The 21,183-nt window shown below is 46.4% G+C and overlaps 1 protein-coding gene across 7 annotated transcripts in view; it reads right to left on the reverse strand.

Annotated features, from left to right (window-relative positions):
• Window positions 1-21,183, reverse strand: part of LOC119188163 (uncharacterized) — a 173,790-nt gene that overhangs the window by 20,412 nt on the left and 132,195 nt on the right. For 4 of the 7 annotated variants that reach the window (XM_075894518.1, XM_075894528.1, XM_037436082.2 and 1 more), the window contains exons 2-3: window positions 10,705-12,812; window positions 4,810-6,253 (exon numbers count right to left, since the gene is read on the reverse strand). In XM_075894518.1, the coding sequence (XP_075750633.1) occupies window positions 4,810-6,253; window positions 10,705-12,677 (3,417 nt within the window). In that variant the 5' untranslated portion in view covers window positions 12,678-12,812. Of the gene's footprint in view, window positions 1-4,809; window positions 6,254-10,704; window positions 12,813-16,137; window positions 16,301-21,183 lie in introns of those variants that run through there. The other 3 variants (XR_012895254.1, XM_075894536.1, XM_075894523.1) reach the window with 2 other exon arrangements.

The following is a 21,183-nucleotide window of genomic DNA, read 5'->3' on the forward strand; positions in this document are numbered from 1 at the left end:
CGTTCGCCAGTTTCCTGATTCCGTAGTGTCTGCATTACTGTTGATGATCTGATTGAGTCAAATGCCTCCTCGCACTTTATGAAGCAATGTATAAGGGTTGGTTGCCTTCTCGCAATGTATAAGGGTTGGTTGTATTTCACGCATTTCTCTATTACACGGTTGGTAGTATGAATATGGTCTATTGTGGAGTAGCCTGTACGAAATCCTACTTCGTTCTTTGGTTGAATGAACTCTAATGTCACCTTAATTCTATTACCTATTACTTTTTGTAAATAGCTAGTAGAGAACGGACAGTAAGCTGATCCCATTCACAATATCCCACATCTCGTTCCTACGCGTAGGGTAGCGAGCCAATTACTTTGGACTGGTTAACCTCCCTACCTTTCTTTCTCAACCATTTCTTCTCTTCTCTGTACTTTCTCTCAAGCAGGTGACGCATTTACAATTTTCAGCGTTTTGTTAAAACGCTTTCTCTTTCACCACTACCAAAGCTATAAATTTTATACTATATTTGCAGCTAAAATTGGGATGCACGAGTCCAAATAGCATCACCTTTGCCTTGGTGCTTTGTTTATGCGTAATATAATTGGTCATGTGAAATGTATAACAACACATGAGCAGCAGGTTGTCACGAAGGTAGCATCCTCGCAACTAGTTTTTTTTTTGTTTTCTTTCAGGACCAATCAACATCATCTTTAACCGAGAAAAAAAAAGGTTATAGGAGCAGAACATAAATATCCTATCCGTAGTTCAATATCATGTAAACATAGCATAATCATTTGGCGGATGGCGTTAATGCACATCTCTTACGCAACAGAAAAAATATGCATAGCTTGTACTCGTTTTTTTTTATTTTTTGTGTTACAGTATGAAAAATGTCGAATAGCTTCTTGTATGCACACTGCTTTTAGTGGGCTTCGCATCGGAACACTCTTTCACAATTATTTTTGTGGTTTGAACCAATGTTCTTAGAACTAAGCCGACTGAAATAACCATCACATAATTGCTTTTATAGAGTGCGACAGTGGCCCTATATAATGGCGTGGTTTAAAAACTATTAATCATAACAAAACTTTCGCGCATGACATTTGAACAGTAAAACTTCACTCTCCGCGTTGAAAGAGGCCGGCTTGCCGAAAACATTCTGCCCAGCCTCGTATATATGCTGTAGGGTGCATATTCAGGGGGGGGGGGGGGAAGCTCAATTTTTGCGCATAAGGGCAAATTCCAACCATTCTTGGGGGACAGACGATTATTGATGGCAACGTTTCAATTGTTAAGGACAATTACGTCAAAAATGATTGAGCCCCTAGCAAGAAAAAAGAGCTGTGTGCTCAAAATACGGAAACATCATTGAACCGAAATAAAGGAATAAAAATTGCATTTCCATCCCTCCCTTACTACTATGCTTTGTCTTGATCGTTCTCTTTCCTTAAAGATTGTCAGTGTGTGGAAAATACAAATTAGTGCATTTGGTATAGATAAGACATGGACAAATCTAAGTGTTGCCCATTCAAGTGGTCCTTTCGCACTTGAAAAATAGACAATAAATTATCAACATCCAAAACATGAAATGCTGTCTCACTTCGGCAATGTTCTCACCTTTTATTTCTTTTCAGAAGTCTTGGTTGCAACAGGAGTCTGCCACTATCCTGCTTCATTGCTTCAACACATGCGTTTTCACACCACTTACTTGCGTAACAAGCAACTAATGACTTTAGCATTTTGTTTGGGCCAGAGTCGCTATGCAAGAGCGACTATTATTTTACAGAAGATACATGCAGTACTTACAGAAACGAACCTGAGCAGTAAGCACAAAGAAAATTTGTATGACAATGACAATGCTTTTGAATGCGAAGCATTTCTTTGCGTACTGCACGCACTTTTGGTCTCTCTCTCTCTCTCTCTCTCTCTCTCTCTCTCTCTCTCTCTCTCTCTCTCTGTCTGTCTGTCTGTCTGTCTGTCTGTCTGTCTGTCTGTCTGTCTGTCTGTCTGTCTGTCTGTCTGTCTGTCTGTCTGTCTGTCTGTCTGTCTGTCTGTCTGTCTGTCTGTCTGTCTGTCTGTCTGTCTGTCTGTCTGTCTGTCTGTCTGTCTGTCTGTCTGTCTGTCTGTCTGTCTGTCTGTCTGTCTGTCTGTCTGTCTGTCTGTCTGTCTGTCTGTCTGTCTGTCTGTCTGTCTGTCTGTCTGTCTGTCTGTCTGTCTGTCTGTCTGTCTGTCTGTCTGTCTGTCTGTCTGTCTGTCTGTCTGTCTGTCTGTCTGTCTGTCTGTCTGTCTGTCTGTCTGTCTGTCTGTCTGTCTGTCTGTCTGTCTGTCTGTCTGTCTGTCTGTCTGTCTGTCTGTCTGTCTGTCTGTCTGTCTGTCTGTCTGTCTGTCTGTCTGTCTGTCTGTCTGTCTGTCTGTCTGTCTGTCTGTCTGTCTGTCTGTCTGTCTGTCTGTCTGTCTGTCTGTCTGTCTGTCTGTCTGTCTGTCTGTCTGTCTGTCTGTCTGTCTGTCTGTCTGTCTGTCTGTCTGTCTGTCTGTCTGTCTGTCTGTCTGTCTGTCTGTCTGTCTGTCTGTCTGTCTCTGATAAGTGGGGTTCAACGTCCCAAAACCACCATATGATTATGAGAGACGCCGTAGTGGAGGACTCCGCAAATTTTGACCACCTGGGGTTTTTTAACGTGCACCCAAATCTGAGCACACGAGCCTAGAGCGTTTCCGTCTCCATCGGAAATGCAGCCGCCACAGCCGAGATTCGATTCCGCGACCTGCGGGTCACCAGCCGAGTAGCTTAGCCACTAGACCACCGCAGCGGGGCATCTATCTATCTATCTATCTATCTATCTATCTATCTATCTATCTATCTATCTATCTATCTATCTATCTATCTATCTATCTATCTATCTATCTATCTATCTATCTATCTACGTCAATCACCCGGCGTACAGCAAAATTAGTACGGGAAGGTAAGATAGTTTGTCGAATACCGACTCCCTGGACATGATATGAATAATGAATATCACATTCTCGTCGCATACGCCGTCCAACACTTTTCAAAAAACAACGGCACACACCCGAGCGTAGCTGTGTGCCACTGGTATGCGGGTATGTGCGACAGGTAATAGACATTGCACCGCTATAGCGTTGAAGAGCTCGTTTCGCAAAAAATTTCGGCCTCATTGAATGTGAAAGAAAAGTTATCTTTGCGTCACTGAAAAATCGAGAAGGATGGAAATAAAACAAACCATCAAAATTCTAGGTCATAGTGGGGATGAAACCCGGGTCATTTGCGTGGCAAGCGGATGCTCTACTACACAGCCATATCTCTAGTTGTGAATATAGTTAAAATAATTACCTCTGCTTGGAAATGCAGTGAAAGTAACTTTCATGCTTTGCAAACAGATGCGTCGCGTCCTACATGCTTCACAATACAACATAAAATATTTCCGTAATAATGCGTTGTCCAAGTGTACATTTTCATCAGGCGTTATTATTTGGGTTGAATAAACTTTTATTAATTATTGTGATGACATTGAAGTTTAAAGCCAGTCACCCATTACAAAAAGTACACATGTTAGTGCACCCTTAAGGTCACGTAGTGGGAGCATATCAAGTTCGAAAAAAATATAAAGGTACACTAGGTGTTTGAAGTACGCACTACGAACATAATATCACTATTGCGTTCAGCTCTTAAAAGAGGAGTTTAAGGGTCCCCCAATTTTTATAACTACCCAGCGGAACAGCGAGAATACACATGGGTAACTTCAACGCTTCAGCGTTAAGAGAAAGCTGCCATAGGCAGCGTTGACCTGACGAATGAAAACAATAAATATCAGTGTCGCAGCAGGAATCGAACCCTATCATTATGTGTGGCAAAGAAGTATTTTGCCACAGAGCCACGCCAGGCCTAAAGCATAATTTTCAAATAGACCATAAGTTTCATGTGCAATCAATTGTGTTTCTAGTAGTGTCATATGGTGGTTTTGAGACGTTAAACTCCACATATCATTGCTTGTAGTAGTGGATATCTGATTTTATAAATATTACATATGTACTCCCATGATGCAGCCGTCACGTACAATTAACTTAAATTGTATTTAGATGCTATCAGGTCAAGTTGATTTGTGTAGCCGTGTTGAGGCCTACCTTCCTCGCACGCACCAGAGCAAACACCAGCGTAAACACCAGTGCTTCACATCGGCTTACCTATTCTAGTATTGCTGTTATTCATGTCGCTGCTGGCACCACTATGCAAGTGCGAACAACTGCTAATATAAAGCATACGTTGCTGTTTGACGAATGTGTGTGCGTGGGTTTGTACATATATTTAGCGCCGCTTCATCATGCCTCGCTTCATACAAATAAATAAAACACATTTAACATCTATTCCCACGCTTCGCATGACGTCAATTCCCAAGGTACGCGGGATCTGCCGAATTTTTCTACTACTGAATTGAGAAACGTCAAGATATGAGACAGCGATACACGTTATCTTTAATGAACGTTGTTTGACTGAGAACACTCTACATTTAACAAGAACGTTTCGTATTTGACGTACATGAGGCGTAAGCCAAATTTCATAGAATAACAAAGACTTAGGCTAACTGTGGGTTGATATTAGGCTCAGACTTAGGCTGTCATCTAACATTATTAACCGTATAAATGCTCGACACAACTCCAGTAAATACACAACCAATCCCACGGGAAGTACTAGCTTCTTTTGAGAAGCTTGGTTCATGCAAAATATCGCCCATTTAGCCACACAAACTTTGTGCGTTCCTCAGCCTCGGAAGTGGCAAGAGGCACGATTATGGGGGAAGCACGACTCACCTGTACCCGATGGTTGCTGCTGTCGGCAACCACGATCGAGTTGTCCGGTCCGACAGCGACACCCCTTGGCCACGTGAAGCAGCCGGGTTCAGTACCACGCGTGCCGATCTTGAGCTGCATACGGCGCTTTTGAAGATACATGCTTCGAGGAAAGCCATAGCTGCCGTACTGTCCATCGTGACGCGAAGAGCCGCTGCCGGCCTCCGGACCACGGCCCCGGGCAGGAACGTCCTCGTCCTCCGAGCTGTTGTCGTCGCTGCCGCTGCGGCTGTAGACTGCATGAGAGCTGCGGGACCGGGACACACTCTTGGGTCCGTACCCCGACGAGCTGCCGGGACCACTGGTTCCGCGGGAGCCATACTTGTTGCGCAGGTACTGCGCCCAGCTGGACGACGCCCCGGGCCCACCGCCAGAGCCAGCGTAGTCGCCCGCGTCTGGAGAGCTGTCCTTGACCGCATGGCTGCTTTTCGAGCGGGAGAGAGAGCCGCTGCCACTGAGGGCCGGTGAGCTCTCCGGCTGGCCGTAGCGACTCCGGTACGACGGCGGCGGCTGGTTGGCTTCATCACCGCTGTCGCCTTCTCCGGGTAGCATCTCGTTAGAGCTCTTGCTGCGAGTCAGCCGGCTCCTACGCAGCGCTGCCGCCGAAGACGACGTCGGATTCACCGCCGGAGACCTCGCAGTCGGGGTGGCACTTTCCTGCTGATTCTTACGCCGATCGGCTCGTGGCTCCGGCTGGTCCATGAGTGCCGAACTCCGGCTGCGGCTTAGAAAGCGGCTTCCGGGACCACTGTCCTCTCCTCTAGGTGGGTCATCCTCTCCAGCGCGCCTTCGACTGGCCAAGAAGGAGGTGCCGCCATACCGGGAGGAGGACACCATGGTGGGGTCATCCACCGACGAAGACGGCGTCTCCCTCCAGGATTGGAAGCGACTCCTGGGGCTTCCTTCCTCCTTGTCCCTGGCGTATTGTGAGTGCCTGCCCGACGTGGGTGTCGAGGAGCGCACGTCCTGGCTACCTCGCCGCGCCTGGGCGCTCCTATTGAGCAGCGCTGACACGGAGGAGGTCATGTCCTCTTCCTTCTTGGTACCCTGCTGCGTGGACGAGATCTTGCGCGTGGGCGTCGTGGGCGTCTTGGGTCTTTCGGGCTGGGCCGCCACAGTCTCTTCCTCCTCCTCGTCCTCTTCATCGTCTTCCTCCTCGTCCTCCTCTTCTTCCTCCGAGGTTTCTTCCTCGGTAGACGCCTCGGATTCGGTGTCCTCCTCTTCGCCAATCTGCGCTTGCTGCGGCTTCAAGCGGCTGAAGAACGACGACTGGTGCGCAGCGGGAGACGGGCCGCTCAGCGATCCGGCCCTCGTCATCACTTCCTCTTTCTTCCTGTCATCTGTCGGTCGGCGGCGATCGTCGTGGTCTAGAGATATGGCCTTGGCCAGCGGCGCACGAGTGGACCTGCGAACATTAGATGCGAGTCAGAACTGAGACTTGCCGAAATCTTACATATACCTCGCCAATACTGCAAGCCACTAAGACACTACGCGTGCGCATGCATGCAGGTTGCACTATAAAGCCGCATAAAAATAATTAGCTGTAATGTGTCCCTTGAATTATATTCTAACGAGTATTCATGTTAAGTCACACTAAAGAACGTCAATATTATAGTGCCAGATAGCAGTGCTTCTTATTTTCTTCACTCTTCACTTATTTTAGGGTAGCAAACCAGAAGGTTCCCTTGCGGGTACCCTTCTTGCTTTTCCCATATGACTCATCGGTTATATTTGGTATTGGAATGCAGCGTAAATACCAAGGTAGAAAGCATTATGCACCACGTAAAGAGCGGTAAAATATGTGAAGTTCTGGCACTCAGAGCTTTATGCTATTTAGAGTGAGCCTGATTGGAAGTTAATTGGAAGTGATTGCTTTATTTTGTAATTTAGGACTTTCGCATCAGTAAGAGTATTCAGTAAGGGCCTCTGTGCTTAACGATGAACAATATTATAAGCGCCGTAACAAGATCTTGTAAAACACTATTTACACAGTAGCACTCCCCTAGTAAGAAACCATCAAAAACTTAGCCCGAGTATGTGCCTTAGCTCGCTACGGTGCTTTCACAGCTTATGGCATATTTTTTTATGTTTATCTAGAAGGAGACTACTATGACGTTCTGTTTTAAATCATTTCTGTGAAGCTTTTGGTTGTCAGCCGCTAGTGACGCCCGTCATCATGCCATGCTGATTAATTGTTCACACTGTTGGGGTTTGCAAATGGTTTATTAGTTTCATCTAATGAAAGCAATACAATACGCGACAGGCGGCGTGCGGTTCATGGCCGATAGTCCGTTGTCCTTCCAAAAAAAGCCCGGGGCTGAGAGCCTGTGGATGCATGCCAGTCATGCGAATGCGCGCCACGGGCCGCAGGAGAGTGAAACAGCCGCGTTAGTTTGATGTCACTCGCCTGACGTCACTCGCAGAGGAGGGGGACTGAGATCGAAGCACCTTTCTTCGTACTCTAACCACTTTCATTTTGACTGAGCACGGTCACTCCATGAGTCAAAGTATATTGAAATCGTCATCCTCTCCCAGAAAACACCTTTACGTAAATGCAGTATAACGCACGTGTCGAATCAGTGTGTCAAGGTTGCATCATGTTGCAAGGATAGGAAATGAAAGATAGCCACCTTACGTTATCTTTGTACCACCGTGTAGCGACTAGAAGCCTGGCGTGATCTTATTTTAAAGGAAGACTGCACTTGAAAATGTCCGCGGTAAGATTCCAATCTTGTTTAGTCATGACGCAAGGCATTTTCCGATGTCATGTGAGTTCAGTTATATTATATGAATGCGCGAAACTACTTCATCAGTACTAGCAGCCTAAGCTAATTAAACGCACTGTTTATGTAAAAAGATAGACATATTTATATGTGAATCAGTTAGGTGTTTCCTCATAGATATACTTTTTAAGATTTCATTGACTCCAAAATAGTGTGAGTAAAACGATCAGTGATTTTGGCTAACACATAACTAGAACCTAAGAGCCAAACAGGCATAATCCCTGAAATAACGAAGCTGTGAACTGTTGCGTGTTCTCTCTATATCGCTCCCCTAATAAAACTTTTCCGAAAAGGTGAAAACAGGACAACAATTGCGCGCCTCATCGCATCAAACGAAACTTCTCTTTCTCGCCTTTGTGTGTACTGGTGGTGGGAAAGGCTACGATACTTTATATTGGGTAAACAGTCCTAAGTGCTTCGCGGAACAGCGCAGGTTTCTCACGCTCGTTTTAATGGGATGGTTATTCAGAGGCAGATTAGTTATCTGTGGGACGAGTTAACTCGAACAAAAAGAAAAATAAAAGCATAACTTTTCGATAGCATCAGTGGGTCTCTAACCTTTTCGTGGGATGCGCCTTTCGCTTTCCTTAACGAATACCGAAGCACCAGTTGACGGAGACTTCCACTGTCGCCTTGGAGCCCGAAGTTAACCTTCCATCTACGAAAACGGGAAAGACCACCAAGGAAATTCTGTCGGCGTCTTCCTTGCAGGATGTTGTCACTGCTTGCAATGCGTCCTCATAGTACCACACCCCACATTCAAAAGAGCGTGCATTGCCGCGCTCTCTTTTCGTTTTTGTTTGTTTTCTCTGGACACGACGCACTTTCGAACCAGCTATAACGTGTATCGCTCATTGGTGGACGCATTTTCGAATCACCTATAACATCGCTGGGTGGTGGCTTTCTCACGGAACACTCGGAGCGAACGCTGGTACACGTATTCGGCGTGCCGTCAGAGCTGTCTGGTGTGTCGGTGGATAAGGAGACAAAGACAGCGGCGACGTATGTTGATAATGAATTGTGAGAGAAGTGGTAGAAGAAAGAGAGAACGTAGTCTACGGGGGAAAGATTTCCTAACAATAACACTATTCTGGTTTTTATTGCGTTCTCTTGAGAATGAAAATGTCCCTCTGGTGCTTCTACACGGGTGCGCTGCCAAGTCTTGGGCGTGGCGGGTTCCGTGGACAGGCGCTGCGCTTTACATTCTCTTCGTCTCCGCCGACAGCGATGGCAGGACGAAGAGAAGGCCCGTGGCCGAGTTGGCGCTGCGGCATAAGCAGAACGAGGAGCTTACCAAATCGCACGCGATGCCCAAGCGAGCGTCGCTTTTGCGCGAACGCTCTCACATTAAACGCAGAATACGTTTCGTGCATGTCGGGGTAGCCTCGATACAAGAGTTTCATAGTATTAATGAAAGAGTGGTTAATTTCCAACCGGAGTAGCTGGTGATACTATAGGCGTGGCATATACGACTGGTGCTGACATCTTTAGTACATGCTCGAACGCTTGCTGGAGAAAGACAAGAAAGTCTACTATCTTCGCACGCTGTGAATAGTGTGGATGCGCTTTCTTATGTCAGAACGCAGCCGGAAAAGAGGTCATCATCTTTTCTTCCTAGCAAACATGGCTACTGAAATTGAAATATCTTAACCATACGAGAGAAGGGTACGTGTATGGACAAAAATGTGCGTATAGGAGTAAACTTATCTTGAGCTCAACGAACAGGAAAATAATATTCAATCTCATATGTGTTTGAGTGAGAAAAAGACGGTGAAAAGAAGAGCATAAGTCTCTTTGCTGTTTGATGCGTGTTAGGCAAAGTAACTGAAGAGGATAACGATATCAAACTTTGATATTAAAATGTACAAATAGGAATGCACAATGCCCATTTCTATAGCACGCCTACATGAACGACTGGCTCCCATTGTATCGAGGAAGTTACCATAATTTTCATCTATAAATGGTGCAGCAAAGTACTGATGATTTTAGCCATCCCATCTAAAGACCATGACTTTCCAAGTTAATCGAATTACGCCCAAGCAAAAAACGTATTCTGCGTCTCGTTATGTTGCAATCACTCCAAAAGATAGGTAAGAATGCTGGCGCGAGCAATATTTTAATTTCTGATTTTATGCTGTAGTACATTGGCTATTTGTGATTATCATGTAAATGTCGGAGAAAAAATCCGCTTAGCTTGCCTCAGAAACCGAGTCTATAACTGTCGTGCTGCGCGCAGCTTACATGCTTCAATCCCTCGAGCCTGCTTAATGATTGACGAGGCCTTCACTTATAATTTTTATAAATATGGAAATGAGTTTCTGTTCCGCAACTGTAGTAATTGCCCGTACACGTCTGGTATCGAAGATTTTAAAGTTTGACAAGGAGCAGTGAAAAAAATGAAGATAACGTTTGCGGCAACACATGGCTTTTGAAAAAAAGGCTAAAAACAAGGATCAGTCTTGGGGTCCCAGTGCAACACATTTCGTCGCAAGTGACGCCAACCTCACCACTACCGAGTGACGCAGGACTAAGCGGTACGTCGCTGTAGTCGAGGCACCTGCGGCGGCGACACGAGCTTGTGCTAAGAAAACAGCGGCGAACAGAGCCGCGCCGCCGTTTCACTCTCCCTGTCGGACCACGGCCCGGCACCTCTCGGTGTTAGAATCTGCTCGCCCATGCCAAGGGTGTATCATTGCAGGCAGGCCTACTTGGGTCGGCCACGAGCGCCGAGCGCCAGCTTGGGCTCTGGTCTTCCAGGCCGGCGCTCGAGCCAAAGCGAGACGTCCGGTAGCGGTAGTAGTCCGGCCTGTGCAGGCTCGTCCACCGCGAGGGTGCCGGGTCGTCGCCGCTGCGACCAGCGCGGGGACTCCAACTCAGGTCGTCGAAGCAGCGACGAGCCACCATGGCCGGCGGCGACTTGTCGCGCCTCCGCACCACGTAGTCGGTGCAAGATCGGCGGTACGGGCTGTGGCGCGACAGGGGACGCGACGCGGGCACAATTTCCTGCTCCTCCCCCTGAGCCCCGCCCTGCTCCGTCGAGTTGACAAGGCCGCGAGGCGGCGAAAGCACTGACCTGGCGGGCGTCGAAGGCTTGGGTGCCGTTGAGGACAGCTCCCTCCTGGACAGTGGCTCCTCCTCGATGGCACGGCGCTGTCGCGACCTCATCGAGTCACTGGTCGCCGTCGTTGTGCTGGCCGTCGTGTCTTCAGAAGCCGTAGAACTCCTCCGGGACTGCGCGGGTGTGCTCTCAATGGAACTCTGGCGTGGCGTCGGCGTCCTCGGAGAGTCCGGAGGTGTCGCCCGAGACGGGACGTCGTCCTTGGGTGCGAGTCGCCGTAGCTGCGATGGCCTCGTGTCCAGGGACGGCGGCGGTGACGTGGCGGGCGTAGAAGTGGACGCGGCCGCGGCTTGGTTGGCCGCCTTTTTCTGCTTCTCGACTTCGTCCTCACTAAGCTGCCTCGACGGTGGTCTCCTCGGTGGCGGCACAGGAACCACCGGAGCAGGAGGTGGTTCGTTCTCCAGCCGCTCCTTCTCGGCCTGTTTCTGCTTCTGCCTGATCTGGTTCTCGTGGAGGCGTTCCATGAATTTGGCCGAATCACTTAGCTTTACGACGCCGCTGAGCGGACCGCGGGTCGCATCATCTGTGTCAAACACTTTCTCCCGTGGAGGTGGTGGTTCCTCGAAGCGGACGTTCCGAGTATGGCTACTCAGTCCTTCTGAATCGTCGTCCATAAGCTCACGCGCGTAACGAGATCTAAAGCTATGATGGCTTCCACCCGTTCCTTCGTCCCTCCAGGACCTGTCTTCGAAGCGACTTCCATAGCGGTTCGAGAGTCGGCTGTCTGCATTGTCGTTATCCCGACCCCGATCAGGCCCGTATCTTCTTAAAATGGAGTTCTCACTATTGTCTCTATTACGATTTCTAGAATACATTGAAGAAGGACCCTCAAAGCTGCCATCTCGGTCGGAGTCACTGAGATGGCCACCGTACCGCTGGCCAATGTCTAGCATCGACCGCGTAGCGTCCTGCTTCTTTTGGAATTGCACCGCGAGGCGATGGTCGCTCTGACTTCGCATCAGCGCGTTGGCCGTGCCACCTCCAGATGAACCAAGGTTGAGCTGGGGTACGTTGAGATTTGATGACGATTGCGTGATTGGCGTGTTGAACTTGAGCTCTCCCAGGTTGGCCAAGGTGCGATGCAGCGCGTCAGGGTCCGTGTGGATCTGGAGCTTAACCCGCCTCGTAAAATCAGACGTGTCCGGATCAAAGTTCCTTAGGAATTCGAGAGTCTTTGAGAATATCTCCTTGTACTCGACGAGCTCAGAGTCCGTCCACTCAGTGTCGTCGTTGACGTATTTCTCAACGACGTCGCAGTTGGACGTAATGTTGTTGACCTCTGTCTCCACATCCTCGGAAAGCGCGGACAACTGCTTTAGCTCCTGCTGCAAGTACACGTCTATCTCGGTCTTAAGCTTATTGTGAACCAGCTGCAGGTCTTTGATGTAACGGTTGATGAGGTCATCCAGCTCCTCTTTCACAAGCGCGCAATTCTGCGATAGCTTGTCCTGGTTCTTGTTGTTCTGCGCGAGGTGGTCGCTCAGCCGGTTCAGACACCTGCGAACTTGATTGCAAATGCGGCTGATCTCCCGGCGCATGATGTCCAAGTGCGCCTCTTTGCACGTCTCGCAAATCTTCTTCTCGCAGTGCGAACATCGACTCACGAGGCTCTTCTCGCTGCACACGTGACAACGTTCCATGGACGAAGGCAGTGGCTCGGGTTCTTCTCCCGTGATGTCGCGGTGCAGCTCGAGGAACCTCATCAGCGTCACGTTGGTGGGAAACGTCTGCACGCCGTTGTACGGGATGCGGTGCTCGGCGCGACACTCTGGACATTTTATCTGCCGCCGCGCGTAGTCCTGCAACCCTTCCAGGCAAGGGTCGGCGCAGAACGAGTGCTGGCATGGTAGCAGCTTCGGGTTCCGGTATCGGTCGAGACAGATTGCGCACGTTAGCAGCTGGTCTAGCTGGCTCCACGCTGAAGTCATTGTGGTCGATGCTCTCAAATGGAGTCGGTTTTAAGAAATTCGGTTGTTTAGGCGTAGTCGTTCGTTGCTCTGGCTTGTGTGGAACCTGCGTTCATTCTGGCTGCTGCAGCCGAGGCGACGCGAAGGGGTCAGCATCTGGAAAAGAGAGAGAGAGAGAGATAACTCCAGATTACAAACCATGCCACCAATAACGCCGTGAATTTTGTTAGGGCGCTTGTTGCAAGTACTGAAGACAGAAAGTAGCACTCTGGCGTGTTGACTTGCCCACATTTGTGGAAATACTGTCACATGTACTTTGTGATCAGCAAAGAACGTTGCGAAGGACGTGTGGTCAGACGTTACGAACACTGTCGTTTAAAAGGTTCTAAAAAGATCAAGGCAAGATTGCTGCAGACAAAGGCCAAGGCAGCCTGCTCACTGTTATGGAGGCTACGAAACTACCCGCGCTAGCTGGGTCATAAAGAGAGCTATATTGAAGCTGTAGACAACGATTAATTCTGGCATCATCTGTAATGGCTGGGTAACAATTAAGATCACGTGGATCGTAGAAAATGCTGTGGCCAGGCCGCTGCTGATGAATTGTGAAACAACCTTCTTTGCTAATTGGGCAGCTTTAAAGCGCCCGCAAAATCGCGCAAATCATCAAGCACCACCGGCATATGGAGTTATACTACCCAAATACAAGGCAACGCTGCCGATGCTGTTGCTCATGACGACGGTTTTGGTGAATCATGGCGTAGTCTTTTCTAAAGGACGGGCAGCTTTAAGGCACCCACTCGTAATGCTTTTCACACGACGGCACAATGTAGCTTCAAACAATAGCGTTGTCTTATGGTGGAATAGTCGACTTTTACCGAGAATCCACTTTGACTTCATTGGGAACGTCACCACCAAAATCTTTTGTGATCATCCCATAAAAACAAAGGCGGGCGCCCGGGCAGGGGGTCTAGGGGGAGACCCCCTCCACCCACTCTAGTCACCTAAAAAAGGCAGGGTACGCAATTTAATTTCTGACCTTTATATTGACTTAATAGGGAACAGCACGCTTAGATGAAGCCCCCCCCCGCCCACGCTCTAAGAGATTTACCTGTGCTCGATCAACATAAGGTATAATTATTTCACGGCTTATTTCACGGGATCAAATCCCGGCTGTGGCAGCTGCATTTCCGATGGAGGCGGAAATGCTGTAGGCCCGTGTACTCAGATTTGGGTGCACGTTAAAGAACCCCTGGTGGTCGAAATTTCCGGAGCCCTCCACTACGGCGTCTCTCATAATCAAATAGTGGTTTTGGGACGTTAAACCCCACAAATCAATCATTTCACGGCTGTCCGACGATCGCAATGCATACGCTTTTGAATATTTTAGGCCGGTAATAATTATTTGTATGAGCGACTCTCTCAACACGTTAAGCTGGAATATAGGTGCCCCCCCCCCTCCAAAGAACAGCAGCAGAAGAATTTTTGTAGCCCAGTTGGTAAAACAAACGACGCGTGATTTGAAGTTCATGAATGCTTACCCCTACGACAGAAAGGGTGACCTTTTGTCCACTTGATTCATTTGAATTTACGACATAATTACTTCACTGTAGTTTAAAAGTACATTTATGTTCCATGCTTTTCTGGCTTGAACAGTTTGCTGGGATCACTTGGTTACATTCCCGAAGCATTTTAAAGAGAGACCTTCTTGGATAGCGTAGTACCTCAAAATTCATATATGTTCTACTTCATTTCTCGAATTTCATATGTTCTACTTCATTTTCGGACAACACATCTTTTACTGTTATCTACAGTTATCGTGTGTTGGTTTGGCTACCATATTTTTTATTTTTTTTAGATGACCATTCGTACTTCCCAACATATACGAGACAACTGAAGCGGCATCTGCGTTGGACTCGATACTTAACGTGCTAGTCTCTTAGCATATGCTGCAGAAAGACGCTAGATAATGCACAGTCACCTACTTTTGTACAGAAAAATATATCACGTCTAACTAACGTAAGTCAACATAAGTCAGAAGTCTAATAAAGAGGGATTTTCAGACATACACGCTTTTTTTAACTGCACTATTTTTGCATGCTAACATTAAAGAACCGTTAAAAAGTTCACAGAGCTAAATTGCTAATTAAGGAGAAATGTGAACAGAGATGCTTCCAAGCATTTCCGATGCCAGCTCTTTGTAGTTAAATATGAATGAACTGAATGGTCAGAGCGTAGTAGCGGAGGCGGTGCCTTGAGAATCTCCGAACATCTCCGCGCATTAACGCCCTATAAAGCAAAGCACACATAACCGGAGGAGAGAAAAGTTGTGCAAATTAGGAAGAACGCGAGCCTAAGCAAGAAGGGCGCAGGTAAGTGCGTTGTAATGGCCTGAATACGTTAAAAAACATTAGGAACCCATCGCAGGGACTCCTAAATGTTTTACTTGAATTCGCGGATGTTGTACTACAAATTATCGCAAAAGAGTGACTACTTGGGCTGGTTGGTATTGCATTTTGAAAGAAATTTACTTTTCTTAGTGCGCAAGAGAATGTTCGAGAAAGAAGATAGAGCAGTGAGATAGGACATGTGCGCTCTGTCCTATCTCATTGCTCTATCTTCTTTCTCAAACGTTCCCTGCGCACTAAAAAAAGTAAGTTTATTTAGAAAAACTACAATTTATCCCCATTTCAAAAAGCGGAAGCACGTTTGTGTTGCGCATAAGCATGTATATGACCAGAAGACAAAACTAGCTCGCATCTGTACCACAAATATTCTCTTTTAGATATATCTAAAAGTTATTTTGCTCTGAACCTACGTGCAAACGCAAGCAAGCCCTTTAGAGAAATTTCGATTTTTTTTATCTTATTCAAGGCGTTCAATTCAATGCAACATGTACCAGTGAGCCCACCAAGAACGACTTCACTCCCAATGTAAACACTAGCGAAAGTGTCCATTCAAATTTTTGCAATCGGTCCGTGTAATGTATCTGACGTGTATACAAACTTGAGATACATTAATGAGCTCTTTGTAATGTGAACTACTTTACCTCCACAAGAAACGTGACGTTCATTTGACCTAAAACGAAATAATCTACAGATGGTGGCTAACTGTGTATAAGCAATTTTTGTGCACACATATTGTCCATAGAAATGTATTTTCATGGAGATAAAAACTGATATATAGTAGTTCACGGACAACGTTTTGAATATATATACCTATAGCACTCCAACGTCCAACCATTATAAGAATGGTAACAAGAGCACAGTTATGGCACTGTTCACGATTCTTAAAGGTGAGTCATACAGTGAGCGCAAAAGAATGAGAATTAGTACTAAAAGAAAATAATACGTTTACATGCAATTCAGACAAGTTCTCAGTCCTGTTTCTGCACACCATACACTGTTTCATTTCGCGTGCATGAGCTCTTCAATCCTCCCGAAAAAACACGGCAAGCCACTTCCCGACCCGTGCATAATCTCACCACATAGATATCCGCAGACTTTCTATAATGCCATGATACACGATGGCCATAGGTGACGTCATGCAGTCGCTACAATAAAGGCAACATTGCACCCTAACCTCTCAGACAGTGCGTTCGGACTAGAACAGTCACACCCGACTGCGAGTATACAGTCGGGACCAATCAGAATGCACGGGAAATGCACACGTGCTCTAAGGCCAGCTGTAACGTAGAACGTTTCTGTCTACGCCGTGCCTCCATCTACGCATCCACCCGCTCATCGCGTCCCCACATTTCGTTGCTACAGCCTCACGAGGTGCGTCATTCAGTCTATTTCGCGCGTGCTCGCCACGCAGCCACTTTCCCCCACCAACCTTCCACTGTCGCGCTCATTCTCGCGTCTTTTTTTAGGCGGAAGTGAGGCAAGCCGGGCTGTTGTGCCTATAGGAACACCGAGGAGGAGATGCCAAGCCTGTGCCGAACTGTCTGTGCTCCTTCTTGCTGATCCCTCGACATGCTCGCGCACGACTAGAGAGCAGACAGCCGGCGGCAGTGAGGGAGACGTAGCACGATGGGCCATCCCGGCGCAAAGAAGGGGACGGGAACGGCGCACTGCCCGACCCAGAATTTTAATTGCTCGTCTCCGTTCCTGCAAGGAGGCGCACCGAATGATAACGGCACGAGAGGCACCGGGATTCCTGATCTTGATGGTGCCGAAAGTTTCTAGAGACCCTTCATAATGGCTTTAATGGTGAACACCATTTGTAAAGGGCCTCTTTGTAAAGGGCCTCGAAAGAACTCTAGCGTACAAAGACGGGATAGTGGTTTCTTCTATAGCCTTAATTAACTTTCCCACAGGGCCTCCCCGTCACTCATTTCTTCATAAAGCACGCGGAAAATGTAAGGGCAAAGCGTTGAACCTACAAGGATTGCGCGCTTCTTGACTAGGCGCTCTTATCAGCGCTTGCGCAGTCGGACACACACAAGGTGAAGTAAAATCATTCGATCGCGCATGACAGTCGGGCTAGACAGGGCAGAGCGGGCACACGACTACATAGCAAAGCAGAGTGGGAGACAACTGATTGCCGATATTCCCCGCATATGGACCAACGAAGAGCTTATTTCCTTGTGCTGGACATTATTACCTCGTGCTTGTCATCACATCAATGGCGTAAAAATGCCGTCGCGTACGTCATCAGACCCTTTCCTCTAGACACGTGTGGTACATACCCGTTTACCGCGGGCCGCGGACAACAGGTATACGCCACAGGTGATCGACAATTCGTATAAAAATTTTCATTGGCAGCAGTGACTCGAGCAATGCCAAGAATAAATATCGGTGTCCCAGCAGCAATCGAACCCAAGCATTTCGCGTGGCAATCAAGAATTATATTCCACAGTACCGCACCAGTTCTATAGAAACTGCATTGGAAAACGACCCTATGCATAAGTAATGTTGGCGAAACGTTGAAGTGTGGGCTATCTAATTTTGTAATCATTACAATTGTATTCCTATTGTACGGCCTAACGTCAATTGTATACTTAAGCACCTTTGACCGAAGTTGGTGTATACGTAACGCTAGCCAGGGCTACCATCCACGCTACCACAAGCACTGCGTATCTGTTTACAGCTTCAGAGTTTGTGGTAGCCATGTTGCTGATGGCATAGCTACGCAACTTCTGGTTATATAAAACATATCCGACAGTTCAAAATATGCGAATGCGTGCAACATTTCTACATATATTTAGCGTCATTTCGTAATCTTTACCTCAATAAAAAAAATTACGCCATAGTCAACTTCCCTGCGAATAATTCGCATAACGTTGATTCCCGTGGTACGGAGGATCTGCGGAACTTTTTCAAAGGCTCTTGAAAGGGCCTTTAAGATACCCTTTTATTGTTTTCAATGGGCGACTACTTCATTTCAAATAAGAAAATCAGGTATTTAGCACAGTCATGAGAACAAAGGCTAAACGATATCTGTTTCATTAGTGTTGTGTATAGGTATGGTAAAAAAAGTTGTTTTATGTATCTATTCATGAATGTGAATTTATTTATTTATTTGTTTGTAGATTTATTTATTTATTTATTTATTTATTTATTTATTTATTTATTTATTTATTTATTTATTTATTTATTTATTTATTTATTTATTTATTCTGTACACCAACACGTTTTGTAAATAGCGACATTTACTTCACAGTCAAGTATATAGTCAGAAGACCCCAATCGTTCTTGATTGGGATCATAAATATTCTTAAATTTCTAAGCGCTATATGAACTAATGAAATACGAGGTACCCTTCCTCAAACACTCGATTTTTCAGCCTGTCCTACAACATAAATGTTGCGCAATTCAATCACTTTAATTGATTGTCTCCCACCATCGACAACACGCATCATACAGCAACTACTGTTATTTATGACAGAGAGACTAACATCCTTAGTCGATGTTGTGTCATCTCCCTTAGCTGCGCGTGTTCCTCATTGTTTTAACAATAGAATGTTATCCGTGCTCGTGTCCTGTACTTAATCTAAAGTGCTATTTTCATTCTCACACTCACTGATTCCCTTAATATTGCCTCTACAGAAGCGTGCAGTAAAATACGAAGTGTCTGAACCACGGGTACACTTAACTCGTTCTCCTTTTTCTAGGCTTATTCGAGTACCACTGTTCGAAAGGCGTAGTTCACGCGCCAGAAATATCAACGACCGGCTGCAATAATCATCGTTTTTCGCTGCTCCTGGTCTTCGCCTTGTACAGTCTGAATCACACTTTTTTCTAGAGCGGTCCAGCGAGTGGCAGCGGTCATTATCACCTCGCGTTAGCTGCGACTTTTCGCTCCTGCTTGAATCATAGCGCAAGGGCCTGACACGCGGAATGACTACTTGATATATCATTAGGGTGACACACTGCTGCTTTATACCGAAGAAAGCTCAAGGCTGAAGTTGCTAACCAGCCGCTCTAAACAAGTATGAGTAGGACAGGAACACACGAAAATTATCATACCGCTGAGGATACACAACGGAAGCCTTCATCCCTCGGTTTTTGCTGCATAATATCTATTCACATCCCTCACTACTTCACTAGTTCGCTACACAGCCCTATTTGAAGCTTCATAGTCAGTTGGTGGGACTTGGCGATAAGCGGTTTTATTTACATAGTACCAGCTGATCAATGTATTTGCCAACCTACTGTTAGGCTACATGTGTTACCACAATGCGTCTTAGGAACATCAAGATGACCAGCCACGACAGAACTTACTCGCGAACTCGACGTTCAATGGCGGAGCATTAAAACCATGAACGAATTCGTCTTTTGTTCATTTTCTTGGCAATTGCATACATTTCGACAGTATTATTCGAGCAAAGTTCAATTTATATGCACTGTCAAGAAATTTCGGTAGGATTAACTGCTCTGAAAATCGCTAGTTTAGACATCCGTCTCTTTTAGAGAGCAGTCCTTTGCCGGCTGCAAAAAAATGCGCATTCCACGTGGTTAAATACCGTAACGTCAAGCTGACGCACGCTATATGGTAACATCGCCAATTTCATTGTTGCTTCACTTCTCGGAAGGTCACTTTTAATGGTAAGGGCGAGAGCTATTTTAAGATGCGACACTTGCTAGCACAGTTTCCAATTAAATATCACCGTCTTGCTCACTAGATACGGCGCCCTTTAGGTTTCATTGCAATCATGTTTCGCGGGAAATTATGGTACGTCTATGGCCGTAAAACGCCTCGGCGTTAAAACAAAAACACTGAAAACAACGGAGCTGAGAACCTGAACAAAGCGTGGGCGAGCCTGGTGCCAAGTAAATAAAGAGAGAATGTGCAAGCGGCGAACGTGTGGTTGGGATAATTTTGGATGCACGAGGACAGCCCGCCGCGGTGGTGAAGTTTTTAGACCGCTAAGAAATAACTTTATATCTTATTTTTTCTCTTTGACTCGAATGTCATTGCAGCTATGCATATTCGCTACCAATTTTCACGAAGTACTTCGAAGAAGGCCCAAAAAGCAGGTATGGATTGAAAGGTATATACCGAGTATTGAAGAAACGGTGGACTTGAAAATAGCGCGATGGCTTAACTGTCGACCGCCATGGTACACGATAGACCGGAGATAGGAAAAAAAATGAAATGTGCGCGGACTAGCAACACCTTTCCTTTCAATAATTCATTTAAACTTTTTCGCTCATGCTTTATAAATCCGTGCTTTAAATCAGTTACAACAATAGAAAAGTTTAAAAAAAGCTTGCACTCGAAAATCCACTTTATTCTTGTCCCGCTAATCTCCTATGCGGTGGGCAGCGTCCATAGTATTGAAATAAAACTGCCCAATAACGCAAGAACTCTGCAGAAAAGCGGTGACATTATTGTTGTTTTTTTGTTAATGGAAGAGTTTGGTCCAACAGAACATTTTGCATAGAAAATTAGTTAGACACTTAACGCATCTGCGTTCAGCATCTGAGACGCTTTTCAACAAAAGAACTTCGTGACCCAGGTGTTGAATCGCTGATTGGATTTTTCACCAACCACAAGAAGGCTCTACATAAACAGAGAAGAGGACAGTCAACACGCAGCCTTCATAATCTCGACAAAAAAAAAAGAAATCTGCGGTGCCTTGCACACTGAGTTGTGAGGGCCGCAAGTACGACGAGGAGCCTGCGTTTCTTAAGCGACAATTCATGCCGATGTCTACTGCGTAGCAAGTCGTTCTTTAGAACATCAAAAATTATAATAAAACTGCTGCATAATAATGACATTTGTGTAAGGTGCACATATCCTCCCACTTTACACACTGCGCATGTCGAAGTGGTCACATTTTTTCACTCGTCGTGACTAAGTCACGGTTCTCTTCACAAAATCTCTGTGCACATGCTACCCTGGCCGTGCTGTGCCCCCTTCAGTAGCCTACTCATTGCGTTCACTCATTATATTCACCTAACATATTCGGATTGACAATAACCGTACAGATACTACACGAGCTAGACCTCTTCGGTCGATCATTACGAATGGAGACTCTATGCGAAAACTCTCGCCAGAAACGTCGGTATGAGAGCATATA

This window comes from Rhipicephalus microplus, chromosome 1, assembly GCF_043290135.1.
Source record: "Rhipicephalus microplus isolate Deutch F79 chromosome 1, USDA_Rmic, whole genome shotgun sequence".
Classification (NCBI taxonomy): Eukaryota; Metazoa; Arthropoda; class Arachnida; order Ixodida; family Ixodidae; genus Rhipicephalus; species Rhipicephalus microplus.